Raw genomic sequence first — 22,473 nt, forward strand, 5'->3', positions numbered from 1 at the left:
AAAAAAAAAAGTAACAATAATTAAAGACAATTAGAAAAATTGAAGTCCCGCTAAAACTTCTTGGGCATTAAAAAGGTCTTTGCGAGGCTCGTGGGGCCGGGAAAATTTGTGTGAGTTCTGCAGCCAGGAACAGTTTTCCTTCAAAGGTCTCCAAAGATGCGAGTTCCTCTGAGCAAATATGAATGTGCATGTATGAGTAATATATATATATATGTAATTGAACGAATATGTGAATCCAGATCCCACCAGCCCTTTTCAAGAGCGGATTTTTTCTCCAGTCTCGTTTCAACACTTCAGTTTCATTTTTTCCAAGTGTTTTTGTTTGTTTTTCTTCGCTATTTAATGATAAATTTTGTGCCATGAAATCCTCGCCCACGTGGCAGCCAAGAAGTGAGAGGGGTTTAGGGGAGAGGAGCCAGCAGAGTCCCCAGCCCACCCCAGTGCTGAGCATCCTTTTACAAGCTCTCCTTTGCACCTCCATTTGCGGGGGTTGATTTCCTTTTTCGTTTTATAATTCGAATTTTAGTTTAATTCTACCTGGAGCTGATGGCAAAGGGATTTGCGAGGGCCGCTTCCCAGGGATCAGGACCTTTCCTGACAGGAAGAGGGAGGGGAGCAGCGCAGCCGGGGGAACCCATCCCACCCCCGGGGTGCTTTTGGGGAGAAGGGGGGGATCCGGCCCGGGGGGAAGGGGCCAGGCATCCCCGCTGGGAACAGGCGGCTCTGGGGAAAAAGTCCCTCTAAAAGAACCCAAGACGCTGAGGGGACAATAAGGGACTTCAGAGGAGGAGCTGCGCCAGGAGCCTCTCAATTAGAGTCGCTGTAATGAAATTAAAAACCATTAGATCGTTCACCGTTGATGTCTACGACTTTCCTGGATGTCAAAGCAATTTGCTTAAACCCCCGGGACGGGGGAGGCGGCGGCGGGACGCGCTGCGTCTCTCTGTCGCCAGGGTCCGGCAGTCATTATCGGGCCCGAGCGGCCCCCCGCCGCCGCCACCGCCCCCCATCTTCCCCCGAGATTAACCCGGTACCGAGCAGGGCCCGCTTTTTATCGGGAACACGGCGCTCCAGCCCCTCCCGGCTCCAACACCGTCCTCTCCTTCCCGTCCTCTGCTGGCGGGTGTCCCTAAATCCCCAAATCCCTCCGGCTCTCTTCTCTCGCCCTTTCCTCTCTCTTTACCCCCCGGGGATGGATGGGGGTGTTGAGATGCCCAGGGCCCCCTTTGCCCCCAGCAGGTGTTGGGGGAGCAGCTGAACCCTCGGGGGTTGTGCGGGCAGGGCTGGGGAGGGGGCGCAGCCTTTCCCAGCACCTCCCGGCCCTGCTGGGCTCCTGGTGCGGGTTCTGGAGAGATCCCTGCCCCTTCCCCAGCGCCTCAACCTGCCCTCCGAGGGGAGCCCTGAAAAGGGTGAAGACTTTGGGAAGGTGCTGAGGGTTCCTGCTGCTCTCTGTCCTTCTCCTCCCCTGGGAAGGGATGGGATGCGCCGTGCTGTGCCCCCTCCATTCCCACGGCATGTCCTCTCCTTCTCCCCTTGCCCAGATCATCCTCAACTCCATGCACAAGTACCAGCCCCGGCTTCACATCGTGAAAGCGGACGAGAACAACGGCTTCGGTTCCAAGAACACCGCCTTCTGCACCCACGTTTTCCCGGAGACCGCCTTCATCGCCGTCACCTCCTACCAAAACCACAAGGTGAGGGGCTGGGCCGGCCCCCGCCCCGGCAAACCGCATCCCGCTCCTTCCCTCTTCCCGCTGCTCCTCCTGAGGGGCTCGGCTCCTCTTCCCTCCCTACTCCTTTCACTCCTTTTTCTTTTCCCCTTTTCTTTCCTTCCTTACTTCTCCTTTTCCCTTTCTTTTTCCTCTCCGTTCCCCCCTCCTCTTCCTTGTCCCCTTCCTTTTCTTCTCCTTGTCCTTTCTTCTTCTCCCTTCCCCCCCAATCCTTTTCCTTTCCTTCCTTCTCCCTTCTCTTCCCCTTTATTTTCCTTGTCCCCTTCTTTCTCTTATCCTTGTTCCCTTTTCCCTTCCCCTCCCTTCCCCTTTCCTCTCCTCACATCCCCATCCCATCCCCTCTGTTATTCCTGGCCACACAAAGCATCCACAGCCCGGCTCGGGGCGAGCCGGGGAAGGGGCAATGAGCTCACCAGGATGCTCTGCTCACACGGAGACGACCAACCGAGGAAGTTTGCTTTATCTTCCCCCCTCCCCACGGGTCAAAGGCTCCTAATCTGGAGGAGGGAGCCGGGCGCTCCCCTCGGCGGCCGGGCGCTGATAACCCGGCTGCCCACGGGGGGCTGCGGGCTCGGCAGCCGGGAGGCCCGGCCAGGAAAGGGAGCCTCAGCTCCCGAGTTCAGGCAAACAAAGCACGAAAAGAACGGCATGGCTTTGTCTTCTGCTGGAATAGAAAAGGGTTGTGTGGATTAAGGGCTTTCTTGGCGTGCTGTCGCTGCCCCTCTGTGAGGAGCCCGCTGCTCCCGCTCCTTCCCTGCTTGGTTTTGGGCTTCCCCAGCCAGCAGGGGAGGAGGAGGAAGGCTGAAGGTTTAGGGCAGGGTGGTTCTCCTCATATTAGTCAGGGATGTCTTTCAGCAACTGTCTCTTGCCACTGCCCACAGACCCTCTCTGGGGCATAGCCCCATGAAAACTCAATTACTTTCAGCAAAAAATCTAATTCTTCTCTTAATCACGTAAAAAGCTCTTACTATCAACTTGTACTTGCAGGCAGGTAGGGTGGCTCCTCTGTACCCGGTATAATAACTGTTTATTATATTATATATATTGTATAATATATATTTATTATATATTATACAATTTAATATATTGTATATTATATTGTTTGATATTATATTTATCAAACAGAGAAAAGTCATTTAGCACCCCAAATAAATGCTGGATGCTTTCCTGGAAATGCAGGTTCCTAAACCTGTGTGAAACAATTGCATTTCCTCCATCCACCAGCTGACCAGCAAGATGTAGAGAGCAGAGCTGGGCTGGAGAAGAAAGAGCGTTCCACCATAACTAGGGAGAAAGGAAAATACTTCCCTGCCCTTTAAAATAGGAGCTGCTGGCACAGCTGGGACAAGCAAACCGAATCCAAATCGAGTCCTTGCCAAATTATGCCTTAAATTATAACTCCACTGTGGATGCTATAAAATCAAGTTTAACTTCTGCTTGATGGATTTGGAGAAAGAATATAATATTAATAGAAGTGGGAGTTAATAAAACAGGACACACTGCCTGCTTTAAAGGCATTTGCCAAGGAGAAAACAGACGTGAATGGAACTGTTCTCCTTTGAAGAAAAATGGGGCTGTTTTATAGGAAATGATCATGCAAATAAAACAAAAGCAAAGCAGGAACATGTAAGTACAGTAGTTTGGGAAAACTGCCATGCTAGGAGGAGCAGGAATATTTGATTGTAAATCAGCAACATCTGTGTGATAAGAAATGACATGTGTGCATCTGACACAGGCAGGAATCCCCACAGCCACACACACTCCCAGCCCAGCAGACACTCGCACCCACCAGGACACATTTTACACACCCCTGACACGTTTTACAGGCTCTGACATCCCTCTGCCCCCTGACACACACATTCCTCCCTGTGCTGCTTGGAATCGAGGGGGAACGGAGGAAAAGTGGCTGTAGCCCCAAGATAAAATCCCAATTGGGAAAGAGAGAGTCATAAAAATAAACCAGGGATGATCTTCCCTAAATGGCATCTCCCTGCAGGGGAGGGAAGACAATTTGTAGCTCGCCCCAGTGCAGATGGGGAATGATGTTGGGGTTGATGCAAATGCTGAGGAGAAACATCCTCCAGCTGAGGTGGGTGAAACTGAGTTGGAGCCTTTTCCACCAACAGAAACCTGAGCTCAGCTTTCACAGCTGAGAAGTTGCTTGGAAATACAGATTTTCCTCTTGCAAAGCAGGCTGCACTTCCCCCTGCCATAAAGGATGGCAGCCCCCCGATGTGTGGGGCATCCTCAGCTCTTGTGTCAGTGCACTGCTGATTTCTCCCCATTTTCCTTCCCCACCTTCATCCCTCACCTGTAGCTCATCCCTCATGCAATCTTCCCCATCCACCCCACCCAGCCTCTGGCATATTTCACACGAAGTTTCATACACCCATGTATTTTACACACACAAATTCATCCCTGCATGGGGTTTAGGTTTCAAGAGCTCTGTTATAGCTGAATTCTATTACAGAATTAATTGTGTGACTCACCCCAAAACGCATTTGAGTCCTTACACAGCTTATAGAAATACCTGCCTGCTTCCAGATAGGTCAATTTATTTCAAGAGCACAGCTGCAATCCCAGTGCAGGGCTTGTGCTTATTTCCCCTGATATTTTAGACAGCCTGAAAAGATATTTAAGCACCCTGGGATCTCTCTCTCCTCAGCCCTACTCCCCAAAAAGAGGCTTAAGCTATGAAGAGAGTTTTGGTGAAGTTTTCAGGGCGGTTGTCAGCAGCTCCATTGGTCACCTCCCCCCTCTCTGCTACCCTTAAAAACACCCCAGAAATATCGAGGTGTTAAAAAAGGTCACATGCACATTTCATTTCCTTGCCATTTACACAATGGGTGCTTGCAATCAGGTTGATTCCCAAATATTAACTTCTCCTGCAGTTAAGCACCGTTTTGCTGTAGCTTAAATCATTGGCTCGTATTTATTAGGTATGAGCTCTCTGCTTAGGACCAGGAAATGAACCTAATAGACAGAAATAATTAAGGTTCTGCCCTCACGAGGGTTCTTTCAAAAACAAGAATTCACAACAATTATTCTCATTAATTTTTACAACCTACCTTCCCCCTTAGCTGGACTTGGGCTTTATATTGATTCCCCCCCTCAGGATATCCGGTTTTATGCTGATTTTTTTTTTTTACTCCACCCTAAGTTATTTAACATTCTTGGTAGCCAAAATTCTTTTGAGGAAATGTTAGCCCTAGGTGGGGATGCTACAGACACCCAGAAATGCTGCGTGCAGCAGGGCAAAGCAGAGGAGCAGGGCAGGGCATGGCTGAAGACTGGACTCACTCCCAGAGACCTGGTGGGATTCCTGGATAGAGAGGTTCATCCTTGCCCTAAAAAGACTCAGGGCTAAAATCATGCTGCTGGGTGAGCTGGTGCTCCATTCTGGGGAGTTCTGGAGAGCTGCCTGTCCCCTCTGAGATGTGGCTTCTTGTTCTGTGTTTGAGGGCTGGAGCTGGGCAGGTCCTTGGGTGTGAGGTGGCTCCATTTTCCTTGTCTTAGGTTGCAGGTGGCCACCAGTGTGGTGTCCTGGCTGGCATCTCATGGGATTCCTCTGTGCAGTCCCCCAGCTCTCCCTGCCCTGCCTGGGGCCATCATCCCTGTGTTTCTCCATCTCGTTGGCAAGAGGGGACAGCCCCTCTCCTTACCCAGGGCAGACTCCTCTCCAAAGAGGGGTCCCCCAGGTGCTGAGGGAGACAGAGCTCCCTGGGCTTAGGCAAGGTGAGACCAAGTAGCTCCTCTCTACCACCAGATCTGGTGGCTCCTGTGCAGCCCTCGGGTACCTGAGGATGGCAGTGAGCTGTCCCTGACCCTCTGTAGGTGCCTGACATCTCTGCTCTCAGATCCTCAGTGCTGTTCCAGGCTTTGGTGGGACAAGACCTTCCAGAGGTCTCATGCCCTTCACAGCTGTGGCTGGGCCAGCCTTGTTTCCTCCTGTCCCCAGTCTTGTCCCTGCTCCCTGCCAGCCCTGAGCCCCTGGACCCTTTTGGTCCCCAAAGCAGCCCCTCTCCTCAAGCTTGGCAAGGATGGCCTCTGGATCAGCATCCTTCCTGCCTGCAGACTCATCTCCTTCCCCCAAAACACTGTGCCAAGTCTCTCCTCCCATCCTTCATCCTTGTGTCCCAGTTCAGCCAGCAGCCTCCTCAATGAGCCCCTCTGTCTCACCCCAGTACCTCCAACCAGCCTCCCAGTCCCTCCCATTTCCTTCACTGGCTTTGGGTCCCGCACCTTCTCCCTTCTGCCAACAACTCCCCCCTCTCCTTCCTTCTGCTGGCCTTTACCTGGGGCTCCGAGTCCCAGCTCCCATCCAGCTCCTGTGCTTGGCCCAGATGTTCATGGGCTCAGCAGGCACCTTGTCTTCATCTATTTCTCTTCTTCCCACTCCTCTGGGAAGTGGATTCTTCCCCTCCTCCATCCTGCCTTGGTTTCCACCTGGGCTTTCACGAGAGCAGGAAAGACAAAGTCTCTGTGCTCTCCAGCCCCAGGGCCAGCCTGCTGTGGTTCCAGCACTGCCAGCTCCAGCGCTGGCACGGCTGGTCATGGTCCCTCTGCCACCCTGAGCAGGACCACAGCCACCTGCAGGCCTGGGAGAACACGGATCCCCACGGAGAGGGGAGGTCCATGAGTGCTCTGCACCTCTCACAGGTGATCACCTGCATCTCTTCATCACTAAATGGTGATTTTTCTTTTCCCCTATCAGTTTTAAGTTGTCCAAGTGGCACAGATCTGAAAGAGAACTCAGAAATTAAGGATCCACATTCCTTGCAGAACATGAAGTCCTTTTCCAAAACCTTTCTTAGTTTCAGAAGAGCCCAAAGAGATCAGGCTGTAGTGTTTTCCCTTAGCTAAAGTACAAAAACAGTTGATTGCAAAATAAATAAACAAAATAGAGCCCAGAGCACCTGGTGCACATCACCCCTAACAATGTTTTAACTTTGTTCCAACTTCTAAAGTAAGAAGCATTTGAGAAAAATCTTATAATGTCAAGTTCTTGATAGAAAATAATACAAAACGGTAGTTTTGATTTTGGCCACAATGATATTCATGAGCCCTTAGGCACAAATCCTATATAAATATGTGTGTGTGGAAAAGGAAAAAGAAGCAAAGCATCTTTCCTCAACCTAACTTGATGCAAAGCTAAATTTTGTCATGCTGGAGCTGGAGACACTGTTGGGAAGGTCTCAGCAGAAGAACTTCATGGTCAATTAGCCAAGGGAAGGGAGTGCAGGGGAGCAGCCCAGGGATTCCTTTGGGATTCCCAATTCCATCGGGAACTGTCACTTCCCATTAAAGTGAAGATGAAGCCATAGGTCAGACAAGCCCTGAAAAGTGGAAATCTGGGAGGCTTCACCCTGCAAAGCTCTGGTCTCCAAGGGTTGTGGCAGCTTCAGGAACCAGTGAAGCTTCGCCGTCGGTTTCCGTCAGTAACAAATACGCAAACAAAGCCCTTCAGTTTTATTGAAGCTCTGCTGTATAATTCAGCCCTGGGCACTCTGTCTTAATGACCTCGCAGGACGTTGTATTTTGTTTTATTTTTCATGAGGTAATTGTCATTTGACTTTCTGACAGCTTTTCTTCCCCCCTGTCCCCCCATGAGTTATAGTCAATTAAACTCAGTTTTGCTGTGGCCAAGCTGATCCAGAAGAAGGTTATTTCCACCCCTGTGTTTGCTTTTCCACCTCTGAAATAGTTTGGAAGTCAGGCAAAAAAGTGGCCAAGCGAAATATCTTCCACAGGTTGTTTGCTCAAGCAGGGATTCACCAGTTTTTCTCTATTTTCTAGTTTGTTGTGTACAGTTCTGTTAAATCTAGCTTGGGCTCTCCTGGCTTTGTGGTGGCTGATGCCATGAGTTGTCACCTAAGGGAACTTTGTTCTGGAAGCTCCAATCCATCTGAAGTACACCAAAGGTCTGAGAATTAATTCTAAACCTGTAGTCCTTGGTTTTTAGATGCCTTCAATCCAGAAGATCCTTAATTTTAAGGAGGCTGAGGTTGGTGTGATTCTCTTGGGGCTTTTGGCCACCAGCATCAATGCCTTTGCTTGGAAGTGTGTTTGTCACATGGGTTAGGGGTCTTCTCTACTCCTAAATCAACAGATTTGCAATATTGGGGTCCCATTTTGATATTTTGGCTGCTATTTTGTGGGTGACTAAAAGCTTGAAGAATCAAACAGGGCATTCAACTGAGGCGCTTAAACGAGGGGCTGGAGCACTGCTGGTTCCTCCTCCTGTGAGCAGAGTGCACTGGGGACCTGTGAAGGCACTGCCACCCACCCCTGAGCCCTCTGGCAGTCCCCATCTCCCTCCCTGGACTGGAGCAGGGAGCTGAGGCTCCCAGTGCCGGCGCCTCGGTTAAAATGCCTTCGGTCAGCTTGGGATGAATCCGGCCCTTTGTGCCTTTGTGCGCTGGTGCCAATCCTGTAAATCCTCACTCGCTGAAGGACTTCACTTATGCGAGCAAATATTGCCATTGGGGTCGGTGAGGGAGGACAACTCCTACATTTACAGGGCTTCAGGAACATTCAAAATGTTGAATAATGCCTATTAGTCTAGAAGAGTCACCACCTTCAAACCGATAGGCAGTGGCTTTGCAAAATACAGAGCTGGTTGTGTAATAATTTGGGGCTTTTAATTACAAAACACGCCTCTGTTTTATTGCTAGAGAATGGCTCAACTGGCAAATTGACCCCAAAAGATTGTTTGTTTACCCTTCTCTTTGAAATCTGAAATGAGGGACCAAAATAAAAAAGTGCCAAAGGCTTGTTTATGTGCTGAAGTATGGTCCTGATTTAATGGGATTGCCTGTGGAGATAAGTGTAAGTGTGGTGGAGGGGGTCTGTGAGAAATTTGGGGCTGAATGAGGCAAAAATGGCAAATAAACAAACGGTCCTTGGAAAAAAGTATGCAAAAAATACAAGAAAAGAGCAAAATAATCTGGTTGTGCATACACCTGGCGAGGCTTGCTATTGACACTGGGCGAGCCAGATTTTCCTCTTTGGATTTTGGCAGGAAGGTGGGCCCAGTTGTTTGTGCTTGACTTGGTGAACATGAACTTCTCTCTGTTCTCCCTCCATTAGTCCTGAGCTCTTCCCTTCCCCTTGGCCAGCTTTTGATAGGAAGGAAGGGATGGGGTTTCCATAAGACGTGGTGAGAGCGTGAAGTGGCAAACACTGAGTTTTGTCTTTCCTCCTGGGCAAGTGTGTCTCCTGATTCTTTGCTGAGAGCTCAGACTGCCAGGCAGTGATGGAGAAAAGAGAAAAAAAGGGAACTTTTCCCTCTTCTGCCCAAATTTTGGGGCTTTGCAGCACTATCACACCTGATCCAGGCTCAGTCCTGTGCTGCCAAAGCACCAAAGCATTTGCACCAGATTTGGCAAGGCAGAGTGAGTTTTCACAAAATCCACAGGGCAGCGGAGGATTTTGCTGGTCCACAATTAATATTGGCTTAAATGACAAACCCTGCTCACCAAAACCCTCAGGAAAAGCAGTGCAGGAACCTCTTGGAGTAGCACAGTCTCAGCTTCCATCCCTGGTCCTCTGAACAGTGGGGCCCTTTCTGTCCCAACAGCAAAATGCAAGTAAGAGCTCTCAGAAAGCAGATTTTCTCCAGAGAAAAATGTGTGTGAGCAGTCCCACATGTTAGTTATGGGACAAGCCTGGGAGAAGCGAGAGGCTGTTGACAGGAGATATTTTTCCAGTGGAGCATTCTAGGGAAAGGCCCATCTGGAGTGGTCAGTGAGCTGAGGGATGGCTGGAGCTCCCGCAAGCTGCATTTTCCCTCTCATCCCACCTGCCTTGGGTTTAATAACCACTCTCCCCTCTCTCCCAGGCCATGCCTTGGACTGGTGATGACCCCGTTGCGTTTCCTCCCTTTCAGATCACCCAGCTGAAGATTGAGAACAACCCCTTTGCCAAAGGCTTCCGTGGCAGCGACGACATGGAGCTCCACAGGATGTCCAGGATGCAGAGGTAACGCGTGTCACCCTCATGGGGACCCTGCCAGGGTCACCAGAGCCACCTGGGCTTTGCTTGCCAGGCTTGGCCTGAGCCAGGACATGGTGCCACTCCCTGCCTTGACACCTGCATGGGTGTTCTCCATCAGGTTGTTGGAATATTCCCAGGATGTGGGGCCAAAATCCTGGACCTCCTGCTCCTTCTGCTCTTAATTGCTGGGTGACAGAGGCAGGACCTCAGCTGTGGGACTTTGCATTTCTTTCAGACATATTCCCATCCAGAACAACCTTTAGCTTTGTACTAAACTCTGACCTCTGAGGCTGCATGTGGACCCATTAAAAACTTGGAGTAGCTGGGAGGAGCTCCGGCCACCAGGCCACTGTGGAAGAGTTCCTGAGTGCTCTTTCCTCTCAGGTGACAGTGCTTTCAAGACAAAGCTCCCAGCCTTGTTTTGGGAGCAGGTTTTTAAAGCCTGCTCTGCTTGTCTCTGGAGATGGTGGTGGAGAGTCCTGTGCTCTGTTGTTACTGGCTTTGGCAGGAGGGGAGTGTTTGCCTGCTCGGTTCTGGATGTGCAGAGGTGTGGTGGTTTCAGGTTGAAGAAGGAAAGGTTAGAAAATGTTGGGATCTCCAGGGCCAGGTGGCTGTGGAGACCTTTTTGAATCTTGAGTTTGGCTGCAAGTACTTAAGCTGAAAACCAAGCCTAAATCTTGTTTGAAAATCCTGTTTAATGTCCCTTTCTAAATGTCAGGTCCTGATGGTAATTAACTTTGTGCTTTTCCCTTCACTTGGAACTTTCTCCATGTGTCAAGCTGCTTCCTGGTGCAAATGTTTTGCAGGAATGGTGCCATACCCATAATTCTAACTAAGACAGGCAGAGATTCTCAACAGAGCGTTTTCCAGGAGGGGAGGAGCCTCTGGGATCCTTTATTCTCTGGCTCCTGCTGGAGGGACCTGTTTTGGGATCTTCTGCTGGGAGGGTTTTTCCCACTGCCCACCCAGGAGCCAGCCATAGGTGGTCACTTCTGGTTGTTGTAGCTGATGACCTGAGCGTGGCTCTCCATAGCCAGGAAAATTGTGCTGTCAGGCACCAAATAATTCCTACAATCCTGCAAACACGCCCAGAACCCACCTCAAACTGGGCAAATGTCCTCCTGTGCACAAACATTCTCAGGCTCAGCCCCAGAAAAGCCAAGATAGATGTATAAAAAAGGTATATGTAACACTTAATCTGCTCCATCCAAATCATCTCCGTGGTCTCCTGAATGTGCCCTGTGTTCCCTGCCTGCCCTTTCCAACAGATCCCGGCAGGATCTGTCAATATTTATTTATGGTGGCACTACCCGTTGAAATAACTCCCTCCAGCTCGTGCCAGTCTCCTAACTTCTGCTGGAACTTGAGTGATGATGTGTCCCCCCCAGTCTTACTCTGCTGCCAAACCAGCCTTTCACTACAGGCACTGGAAAGATTTGAAGGTTTGGATTCACGGGGGGTTTTTTTTTTGGAGCAGGAGGGAGGAGGTGGAACAGGGAGGATTCTTAGGAAGGGCTCGGTGCCATGTGAAGAGCATGGCATCAAGCCACGCTGAGCCCCTGCTAAAAACTGATTGGCATTTTTATGCAGGGGTTGTGGTCGATGATCCAGGGAACAGAAACACTTGGAATATATCAATCCACCCACTCAGGCCTGGCAGGGCTGGAAGGGTTAAAATCGTTGCCTTTACTGGATAATTTCTGATGTTCATTTTTATAACTTAGCAGAGGCATGGCTGTGTGCCTTTACAAAGATGGCATTTTTTTAAGGGAGGGCAGGATAAGATGATTATGGTAAAATAAAGAGCCATTCAAGCTTGCAAATATGTGCCCACCTTTGTGGGTTTTTTATGTAGATATATGAATATATCCAAAATTATATATGAAAATATATAAACCCATATATAAAATCAGTCATATATGTAAATAAATTGTAGCTATAAAAAATAGGTTGTGTCTATGAGATAAAGAGCCATTCAGGATTGAGAATGTTGCAGAACTATGCCCTGCCTTTTGTGGGTTTATATAGATTTAACATGTAAATATGTATTAAAATGTAATTAAATGTATATAGTATATATTTTAATATATAAATGTATGTTTATGACATCATTTCCCAGTGATGGACCAGACAGTCTGTCCTGGTTTTAGGGGAATGATGTCCATTTAAGCCCTTGGAGAATGTGGTGGGATGCATTTTTAGTGCTATTCCTTCATTATGAAAGAAAGCAGCTGGAAAACCCCCACATTTTTGTGACAGTGCACAGCCTTTTGTACCTGATGTTCACCATGGCTTTGAGTCCATCTCTCTCCATGGTCCGTTCCAGGGCCTCACATATTGGTTTTTTCCTCTTATTTCCCAGAAAAAAAGTTACTAAATCTGTCTAGGTAGAACTTCATTCAGGAGTGATGTGAAGGCTTTTGGCAGCAGAGGATTTAATTGAAATAGAGAAGTCACAAGCTCCAGAGCAATCCATATTCCACCAAATGTTCATTTTCCTCCCACCACCTTTCTTTCCTGAAGCAGAAGAGGTGCCTTCAACAGCTTTTTTGGTAGGATGAACCCTCTGGGAAGAAGAGGTTTTTCAAAGTTTTCAAGTTTCTGAGCATGAGATTGAGCTTTTTTTATTTTATTGATTATGGAAAAAAACCCCCAAAAACTTTAAAAAAGAAAGGAAAATGCAATGAGGGATGTGAGTTTTACTGCATGGCCCCATGGTAATGCTGCAGTTTAAAAACACTAATCAGGTGAAAATGATGCTGTTGTGATGGTGGGAATTTGAGATGAAATGTTCATTTTGGATCTCCTACCCCTCTGTGCTGTAAGGATCATTTTGTCTCCACTGAGAGCTTCTGCCTGTGCCAAGAGGAATTTGGTGTGCAGTGCAGGAGCAAAACACGTGGCAGGGACCCACAGAGGGTGAAGTTCATGCAGAGACAACACCTGCATTGTGGGGCTCTGCCCTCCAAATCCCCCACTCATGAGAGTCAAAACGGGGCTGTGCTGATAAACCATGGGGTGATTTGGGGGTTGCATGCAAGTCACAGCTTTTATTATAATAATTTTTGTCATCTTTGACTGCCAAAGGACAGCAGGGAGGAGAGTTTGTGGGTCTGGAGCACTGAGAGGGAGCAATTCTGCTCAACCCTGTGACCAATTCTTGCTGCTCATCTGCAGCTCCCATTGTCTCTGGTGGTTCTTATGGGGGCTTCTGGAAGTCTGGAAAGCCCTCGTTTTTTTGTGTTTAAATTAATGCAGTTCAACCCTTGAAGCTTCTTATTGGGAAGGCTTTTGAGGGGGATGATGATGCTGTGAAATGGTGGCTCTTGGCTCCCTCACTGGGTCCTCTGAGCCCTTGAAAAGTGACCAAAAAACCCAGACTGATCCATGTGACAGGGAAGGGTGACAGCACAGTCTGACGTTGTGGCTGTGTTTTCTCCGTCAAGGATCACGAGCCGGTTTGCTGCCGTTGGCATTAATCCACAGCAATCTTCTTGGCTCCAAAGGAATTATTCCAAAGATTTTCATGTGTCATTGAGAACAGAAACAGGGCCAGCCACAGAGGACACAAAACCAGTTCTGTGAGTCAGAGCCAGTGTTACAGAGATGAGAGTGCATTTTGGGGCAGGAATGGATGAGCCTCTGCATTCCAGCATCCCGTTGGACTGACAGGCACCCGGCTGACTTGTGCCTGTTGGTCTTGGTCTGCTGCAAATGACCTCGTTCTTCTTGTGTCTCTCACTGCATCTTTAATCCACCTCCATTTCCCAGCTCTGTCACTGAAATCTGCCAGGAGTCACCCTCTGTCTGAAACGTTTTCAGTGTGAGACGTGGTGTTATCACATCTGCTGGGGAGAGGATGTTTTCTTCCAGCACGCATCCCCCAGGAAATCTTGCTGGTCCTGGATGAAACTGCAGGCTTTGAAATATGTTCTGTAGAATTTGACAGGATTCAGATGAAATTTAAAAAGAAGCTGGGCAGACCTCACTTATTCACAGCTTTTTTGAAGTGAGAAAGCCACTCAAGAAACACAGGGTAGCTGCAGTTTCTGTCATTGACCTTCCTTTGGGGGATCTGAGCTGCAGGATTTGATCAGCAGAAGCTCAGCCCAGCAAGAAGGGATGAAGTGCTGCCTCTGGCTCATATCCATTCTCCAGCTCCTCTTGTGTTCCTCTTACTCCAACATATTTTTCTGGAGAAATTTATCTTTTTATTTGCCTTCTAATGAGAGCTCTTGGTCTCTGCCTGGTTCTTTTCACTGCTGGTTCTTGGTTGCAGCGCTGGCTTTGGGCTGCACTGCTCAGAGGGGTTGCTAACAGACCACAGGATCATGGAATGGTTTGGGTTGAAGAGACCTTAAGGATCATCTCATTCCACCCCCTGCCATGGGCAGGACACCTTCTGCTATCCCAGGTTGCTCCAAGCCCTGTCCAGCCTGGCCTTGGACACTTCCAGGGATCCAGGGACAGCCACAGCTTCTCTGGGCACCCTGTGCCAGGGCCTGCCCACCCTCACAGAGGTGGATTTTTCCCTGATACCTGATCTAAACCTATTCTGTCAGTGTGAATCCATTTCCCCTTTTCCTGTCACTCCAGGCCCTTGTAACAGTCGCTCTTCAACTTTCTTGTAGGTCACCCTGAAACCTTCTCTTTTCCAGAGACAAATTCCAATCCCAGTTCCTTTCCTCCCATCAGAGCTGCTCCATCCCTCTGGTGCCTCCTCTGGATCTGTTCCAGCAGCTCCAGGTCCCTCCTGTGCTGGGCCCCAGGGCTGGAGTGGCTCTGCAGGTGTGCAGAGGTCTCACCTGGGCAGGGCAGAGGGGCAGAATTCCCCTTCCTCCTGCCCATGATGCTGGGGAGGCAGCCCAGCACACGGGAGGTTTTATGGGTGCTGGGGCATGTCCAGCTCTCCCCCACCAGCATCCCCAATCCCTTCTCCCCAGGGCTGCTCCATCATTTCATCCCCAGCCTGGATTGATTCCGGGGCTGCCCCAGAGCAGCACCAGCAGCACTTGGCCTTGTTCAGCTGCCTGAGATTGCCTTGCACACACCAAGTCCAGGGATCTCGGACCCTCTGTGGTCCTGGCAGGAAGGTCAGGACATTTGCTGTGTTGGAGGAGAGTGGGGCAGTGAACAGACTCCCATATTCCTCAGTGGGTGTTTTCATTTGTGCTGCTGCACATCCAGTCTCGGGAATTATTCTCTGCGGGGCCGCTCCGCAGTCCCCACGTGGAGAGGGGTCGTGTTTAATCAGGGGCTGAGACTGCAGGAAGTACTCAATAATTCCTCTCCTACCACCTCCCTTCCTGCTGTAGTTTATCTGTTTCCAGACAGACTCTTGAGAGTGGCTCAATTTTATTTCAATATGCTGGAAATCAGCTGAAATGAATGCACACTGACAAGTTTTGGTTTGATTTTTTTTTTTTTTTTTTTCCCTGGGAGATGATCTGTTTATTCCAGGCACTATTATTTTCCCCTTCTTCCTTTTGCTGTGTCTGTTATGGCTGACTTCCACTTCTTCCCTGCTCTTGAGCCTCAGCAGGAAGGACAACAATTGGTGGTCTGGGAACTACAAACCCCAAAGCCACTGAGCTATGTTTGCACATCTGGAACTGGGGGTTGATTCTGTGCTGGGCAGAGGGGACAGCACTGATAGGGTGATAAATATTTCTCCTTTTGTTGGGACTGCCCACGGAGGAGTTAAAATCTCCTGGAAATTTGGGAAGAGTGGAGGAGATTCCCTGTGTTCAACCTCAGGTCAGGTTTTAGACTAAGGTTTGATATTGTGAACAAGATTTAGACAGTTCAGGATACAAAACATTGGATACCTCAAGGCTTTCCAGAGCTGCTGTAAGAACATGGAAAGGAAATCTTTTCCCATGTCATGCTTCACTTTGACCTCCAACAGATCCTTGGGATCTGATATTTAATGAGTCTTTTGAAGCCTTGTTGCCATGAGCTACAGCAGCTCTGGAAAGCCTTGAGGTATCCAATGTTTTTTTGCAGAAATATCAGGAACATCTTCTAAAATAACTTGTTTAGGGCCAGTAGGGTTTGTGTGCTTCAATGCAGGAGCTTCCTGATTCTGAACTGTGTATTTTGAAGAGGTTTTTAACTGGGTTTTTGTCTGGCAGCTGCATTTACTATGCCATGGCTGGTACATCAGGAAACTTCAGCTTTGCACATGAAAGTATATGGAAAATTATTATTCTCTTAGACTGTAGTAATAAACAAGAAGTGAACTGGATGTTGCTCTGTGTAGGTCTGTATTTATAATTTTTCCAGTTATTATCAATTTGCTGCGGCCAAAAAGGTTTTGGTTCTGAGATTGCAAAACCATCTTGAATTTGCTCCTTTGAATTCTTTTTTGCTGGCTACGAGTTTGTGGCAGAAGTGATCTTACAAAACTCTTGAGTCTGTCATAGTGAGAGCATCACTTGTCCAGGGAAAGGGGAAATTGTCATGAGAGAAAACGAGCCTGAGTTCCCAATTCCACCTGGCAATGGTGGGGTTTGGAATTGCAGGAGGGATTCACTTGTCAGGCCTGATCTCTACGGTAGGAGCTCTATGATGGATTTTGAAGTGGAATGTGGGTGCTATTGGGAAAGTTCTGCAGAGCTGCTGTCCAGTCCTGTGGATTTGGGAAACCTCTGGCCAGGTGGGAGGCAAGAACAGAGGCCAGACTCAACACTGATCATCTTGGGCCTCATCCGTGACTTTTTTCCCCGAGTTTTAACAAAAATCAAAATATTACACAACACCTTATGCCACTCCTCCCTGTCCCCCTCTGCTATTTTAGAATAGTAACTAAATACTCATTATCAGCATCTGACAGACTTTAAATAGATCAGGAACAGGTTTTTACTTGTAAATTCTTTCCCCAATCAACTTTTTAAAAACCTTATTTTAGTTTTGCAATTTTTAATGCAAATATGAAGATAAATTATAAACACCCCAGGTAAAACTAACGTTCTGGCCCAGGAGCATCAACAACCTCATCCTTGCTATGTGGACAATTTCCTACATTGCTTAAGTCAAGTTTAATACTTTTTTCCCCCTTCTTACTTTGCTGCAGGTTTTTTGAACAGCAAAATTTCTGGATATGTCAGAAAGCTTTTATTCTATTAAACTATAGCTCAGGATTACAACCTCTACTTTGGGAATAGCGACTTTTAGAAATAAAAAAAAAAGAATTTGATCATTTTAGTTTGTCCTTCAGTCTTTAAAAATGAGAGATGTGCACTCTACATATTGAGTGGGCTTAGTAAAAAAAAATAGAAATATTTTGAGATGATTGTTGTTTTAGAAGATACCAAAGATTTATTTCAGGTCAGCTCCTATAAGGAGGAATATGTAGAATTACAGAGATAACAGCCTTTGTGAATTGAAAAACATCAAAGTGAAAGAGAGAGAATATTTTTGATATTTAGTGAGAAAATAGTTTCCTTCGTCTCCCTCCTCCAATAGCTTATTTTTTGGCAAAAATAGCACCCAACGTGTTTTGACTGAAATGGAAATATTTCAGTCTGGAAAGAAGTTATTGCGATACCTCCCGGGAATTGCTGGTTGGAAACTTGGTGGCTCCAACCTGTTCCCTCTCCTGTGTGACTCCCAGTTCCTGCTGTCCCAGTCCCCCCTTTTGGCCATGGAGATTGTCCTGTTCCCTGGGAAATGTAGTCTGGAAGGAATTTGGAACCCAACACCCCTTTGCTCTGGCGCTTGGGGTAAAGATCTTTCCCTTGCAGACAAACAGCTCCTTCTTGGCAAGAAAGGAGCTGAGCTTCACTCTGGCCATCAAGAGGAATTCCTTCTCTGGAAGGGTGGTCAGGCATTGGGATGGGCTGCCCACAGAGGTGGTGATGTCTCCATCCCTGGAGGTGTCCAAGGAATGGCTGGATGTGGCACTCAGTGCTCTGGTTTAGTTGACAGTGTGTTGATCAGAGGTTGGACTTGACCTTGGAGGTCTCTTCTGATCTTCATGATTCTAGGGAAATGGTTTTTCATCAAGAAATAAAATCCCTAATCAGGTTAGTAATATTTTCCTGCTCTTAGGTTTCCGTTGAAGGAGAGAAAAGTGTTGGTTTGGGTGAGGAGTATCTGGGGTGGGGATGGCTCCTCAGTGTTTGGTGTGGGGCTTGGCACAGCGGGGCTGTGACCTTTATGGGGTCCCACTGAGAATTTATGGTAAGAAACCCCCACAGAGATCACGTTCCAAAGATTCATCCTTTGAAAAGGGTCATAGAATCAGTGAGGTTGGAAAACACCTCTAGGATTTCATCCAAGGTTTACCCACTATGGCCAAATCTACCAGGAAAAGACGTGCCACGTGGCCTGGCATCATGCCTTGAGGTGTCCTTCTTTCTCCTCCGCCAAAGCTCCCACTGGGAAACAAAACAAGGCTCTGTCATTTTTTGGGAATTGGATGTTGGTTGTGTGGGGCTAAGAGAGATGAACCCAGGCAGTCTGTGCAGCCTCTCCTCAGGAAGGAGAGCTAAGGACACATCCAGGAGTCACCTCCTCGCAGATGATCTCCTTGGAAGGGAAACAAGGTGGGGATGCAGCTTAGGGCTGTCGTGTTGGTACCATTTTCATTGTGGATCACAGTGAAGGTGGAACAGGCAGCTCAAAACTATGACCTGGGAGGGCTGGGAGATCCCTTAGAACCCAGAGGATTTGAGGGATTCCTGAGGTCTGACCTTCTCCAGAAGCCACCAAAGTTGCCCTTCAGCTAAATCTCCTGGTGGAATTAAGCACTGGGTATCCACAGGCAGGTCCTCTGAATCCCACCACATATCCTGGCACCCAGTGCTGCCCTGAATATTTGAGGGATACTTCCTTCTCTGCTTCCTCCTGGTCCATATCTCTTTTGTTCCTCATGCACAGCCTGGATTTTAGTTCTGAGCAAATGCTGCTTCCAGGGGATGAAACCCCACCTTTGGAATAGGCTTTCCTTGGCAAGCCCCCAATTCCTGGGGTTGGGAAAGCTTTTGTGGCCCAACCAGAGCCACATTTTTTGGGTTTGAGCTCCTGGCTGAATTTCCCTTCTGTTCCAGCTCGGTTGCTGATGTTTCTGGCAGCCACCACAGCAGTGGTTTGGATGAAAGCTCCCTGCTGGGGTAGGTTTATATGATTGCTATTGTTAAATTTTGTAAATAAGTTTTGAGTTCCATGGTGATAGGTCCTCCTTGAGGGGTGTCACTGGAGGTTCAGGGCTCCTCTCCTGCATGGAAGTGGCCAGGTGAGCCTGTGGATGGTGTTTAAGGAGCTGTCCTTGCTCCAGCACGATGATTTCGGACGCGTGAGGGGGGTTCATCAAAGCCAGCTTGATCCAATTGTTACAGACTCAGAGGGGAAAACTTGTGTTGGAATCAGCACTTTGTGCCGGCTCTGAGCTTGGTGACACTTTGGGGTGTTGTACTACCTGATCTTTACGCATTTTAGCAAGTGTTTGGGTTCAGGAGGAGACTTTTACCCAACCTGAACTGTCTGAGACCCCCTATTCAGCTTCAGCTCTCCCTGCAGATCAGGAATCACCTTTGGGGTTGCCACACTGCCAATGTGTTTGGAGAAACATCTCCAATAAACACTGCAGGGTCTTTGAGGAGAGGGGATTTCCAGCCTTGTTGGTAAAGCATCCCGACTTCAAACCAGATCTGGGGACAAGGGAACAATCCAGGCTTTCCTCCCATTCTGGCTCTGCTGAGGCTCTGGTGTGCATCAAATCTCAGTGATTTATTTATTTCTCTTTTTTGAGCTTGGTCTGTGGTGCAGGGATCCCCCACCCAGGACAACCAGGCTGACAGACAAAAGGAATGGAGACAACTACTATAAGGGGGAAAAAAAAGTAGATCTAAATATTTAATTAATTTCCAAGTCAGCTTGGCAGAAATTATGTTTTTATTTACATGCGTGTGCATATTACAAATACATTACAAACAGTATACAGCTTATAAATGCTACAATATGTAAATAGAAATCTTGTTTATTTTGCTAAAACTGCATTTATCTGTTTTACGTGTGGGTATAAAATAGTGGTGGTGGAAAAGGCATGAATTTAAGGGCACTAAAAGGAAAGGGAATAATGGATAAAGTGTGACAGGGCTGCAGCCTCCTGGGATGGATATCTCCATTTCCCTGAAAGCCTAAACAAACTCCATGACACTAATGTGCTGCCTTCATTTATTAATCCTCTGATCTATTTATTAATTGATTGCTTTGCTGACTTGTCTCTCTTTTGTTTCTTCACTTGTAGTAAAGAGTACCCAGTTGTTCCCAGGAGCACAGTGAGACAAAAAGTGTCCTCCAACCACAGCCCCTTCAGCGGCGAGACCAGGGTCCTTTCAGCCTCCTCCAACCTGGGCTCCCAGTACCAGTGTGAGAACGGGGTGTCCAGCACCTCCCAGGACCTGCTGCCTCCTGCCAACCCCTACCCCATCTCCCAGGAGCACGGCCAGATCTACCACTGCACCAAGAGAAAAGGTCAGAGCTTGGCTGCTCCCTGCTTTGTGTTTTCCCCCTCCTAACATGACTGTCAGCATTGTTTCCTGATGTTTCCCCCTTGGACAGCTCCAAGGATAACGGCCTTTGTGGATAGAAAAACATTAAAGTGAAAGAAAGAAAATGTTTTAGATATTCAGTGAGAAAATACTTTCATTTTCTCCCTCCTCCAATAGTTGATTTTTTGGCAAAAATAGCACACAATAAGTGATGCTGGAGGATGAGCAGGGCATGAGGATTGTGGGCAGCTCCCCCAGGTTGGGCTGGGAAACTCTAAAATCCCATTTCTGGTTGGGAATGAGCTGTTTGGGGGGCTGGCAGTGCCTTTCACACACTGTGAATCCACATTTGGAAAGATAGCTGGTGCTGAAGATAAAGATGACTTATCTGCAGCCCCTCAGACAGGGCTAATCTCCAAGTGGAGATACCTTGACAGTTTGCATTTTGCCCAGTTTTCAGCTCGGGGCTGTCTCACAGCTGGGAGACAGTTTTCTGTGTGCAGAAATGCTCAGGCTAATGAAGGGTGCCTGGGATTGAAGCCCATGATATCCATGTTCCTTCCCTTCTGCTGCCACTGATCTGCTTTGACAGAGCTTTAGGGATCAAACTGAGGGCTTTCCACCGACTGCTCGGCTCGTCCCGGTGTGAAGAGCCCCCTGATAGCAATGGGATAATTGTTCTGGGCACGAGTGAGAGGTTTGTGGTCTCTGTCCTCCTCTCCCAAAACAAAGGGAATGCTTCAATGTAGCACCACTTGTAGGACTGAGATAGCAAAAGCTTTAGATCAGTTTTACTTGGAAAAAGAATAGGGGACTTCCAAGGCTGGATAGACGAACTCGTGGGCAAGAGTTGGTCTCTGCCAATCCTGTTGCCTTTCTCAGGATTTACTCCATGGAAAAGCTACCAGAAGGCAGCAAGCACCATGGCATTGAGGGCACCAGGAATTTCTCCCCTCAGCAGATCCCTTCCCGCTTCCCTGCACGGCCCTATCAGTCAGACACATGTCATTATTTTTAGCAACATAACCCCTGGAGCACTGGGATGTGCAGACACGCAGTCTAAGGTAGGGAAGGCTGGGAGGAGGCAGGGCAGCAGTGGAAATCTCTTCCACATCCTTGGTGAATCCCCAGGATATTGTAGGAGCACGTGGGTTGTGTAACAGGTATGCAAAGTAAAAAAAAACCTGAGAAATCCTAATATTTTCCCGAGATTGAGGCAAACAAGGAAAAACAGGTGGCATTTGCTGGCCTTCCCAGCTGAGCAGGTGACTGTGCTCCCACAGAATGTGTCAGAGCAAGGATTGGAAGCGGGGATGCTGGCTTTGAGCTGGCTGTGAGGCAGGGAATGAGGAGGTGCAGTGTGTGCCTGAAGTGTCCCCAGCTCAGAGGTGTGTGGAGTGTTTTACCCTGCGCTGCCATGGCTGTGAGGTGCTGGGCTGCAGCAAAGTCCCGCTGCTGGTGACTGAAGGTCCCTCCTCAGCACTGGGAGCTACAGCTCCTGCGAGTCCTTTCTCAGCTCCTCTGTCCTGGGAGCTGAGCTCTCACCTCTCCTGCTTCCCCTTTATCCAAAACTAACCAAAACAAGCTGGCCCAAATGGCAACCGGCCCTCGGGACAGTCCCTGACTGCTGCGCGTCCCAGCCTCACGGGGCAATTCATCATTCGCCTCCGCATTGTAACGTGATAAGGAATCAACAGAGGTTTCCTTCCAGTTTTGGGATTCCCGCTAAGTGGTGTCTCCATGGGTGGTTTCCCTCAATCCCCCAATTATCTCACTTCCTCTTATTGTCACGAAAGACACGGCTATCTGCCCTGGAATAAAGGCCCCTCTCGGCCTGCGTGGCCCTCGCCACAGCGCAGGGACAGGCCCAGGGAGGCCTTGTCTGCAGGCCCGATGGCCTCTCCTTATCTCTGCCACGGCCTGAGTGGCACAAGCAGTTAAGGGCCTTTTATCAAAGCCGCCAAACGCTTTAATCAAAGAGGAGCAGTGTCCTGCCCGATACCAGCGGCTTCTTCCGTGGGGCTGGCTGTCCCAGGAGCCTGAGCCTCTGCCTTCCTCCCTGCGCCTTTTCTCTCCCCTCCCCGTGCCTTTGGTAAATCGAAAACAGCCACCAGGGCTTAGAGGACAGAAACACAAAGTTAATGGGAACCAGAGAGCCAGCCTGAGCTGCCAAGCAGCTCTTTGCAAAGTGAAATTAATTAAAATTAAAAAAAAAATAATTCACTAGAGATGAGCGATTCGGGTCGGATAAA

The 22,473-nt window shown here is 48.4% G+C and overlaps 1 protein-coding gene across 5 annotated transcripts in view; it reads left to right on the forward strand.

The window, feature by feature from the left end:
• TBX5 (T-box transcription factor 5) overlaps positions 1 to 22,473 on the forward strand; it is a 97,395-nt gene that overhangs the window by 67,358 nt on the left and 7,564 nt on the right. For all 5 annotated transcript variants that reach the window (XM_086855462.1, XM_086855463.1, XM_086855464.1 and 2 more), the window contains 3 exons: positions 1,542 to 1,694; positions 9,619 to 9,710; positions 19,978 to 20,204. In XM_086855462.1, coding sequence (XP_086711588.1) covers positions 1,542 to 1,694; positions 9,619 to 9,710; positions 19,978 to 20,204 — 472 coding nt within the window. The remainder of the gene's footprint in view (positions 1 to 1,541; positions 1,695 to 9,618; positions 9,711 to 19,977; positions 20,205 to 22,473) is intronic.

The sequence above is a fragment of the Cyanistes caeruleus genome, chromosome 18, assembly GCF_971803275.1.
Source record: "Cyanistes caeruleus chromosome 18, bCyaCae1.hap1.1, whole genome shotgun sequence".
NCBI classification, from domain to species: domain Eukaryota; kingdom Metazoa; phylum Chordata; class Aves; order Passeriformes; family Paridae; genus Cyanistes; species Cyanistes caeruleus.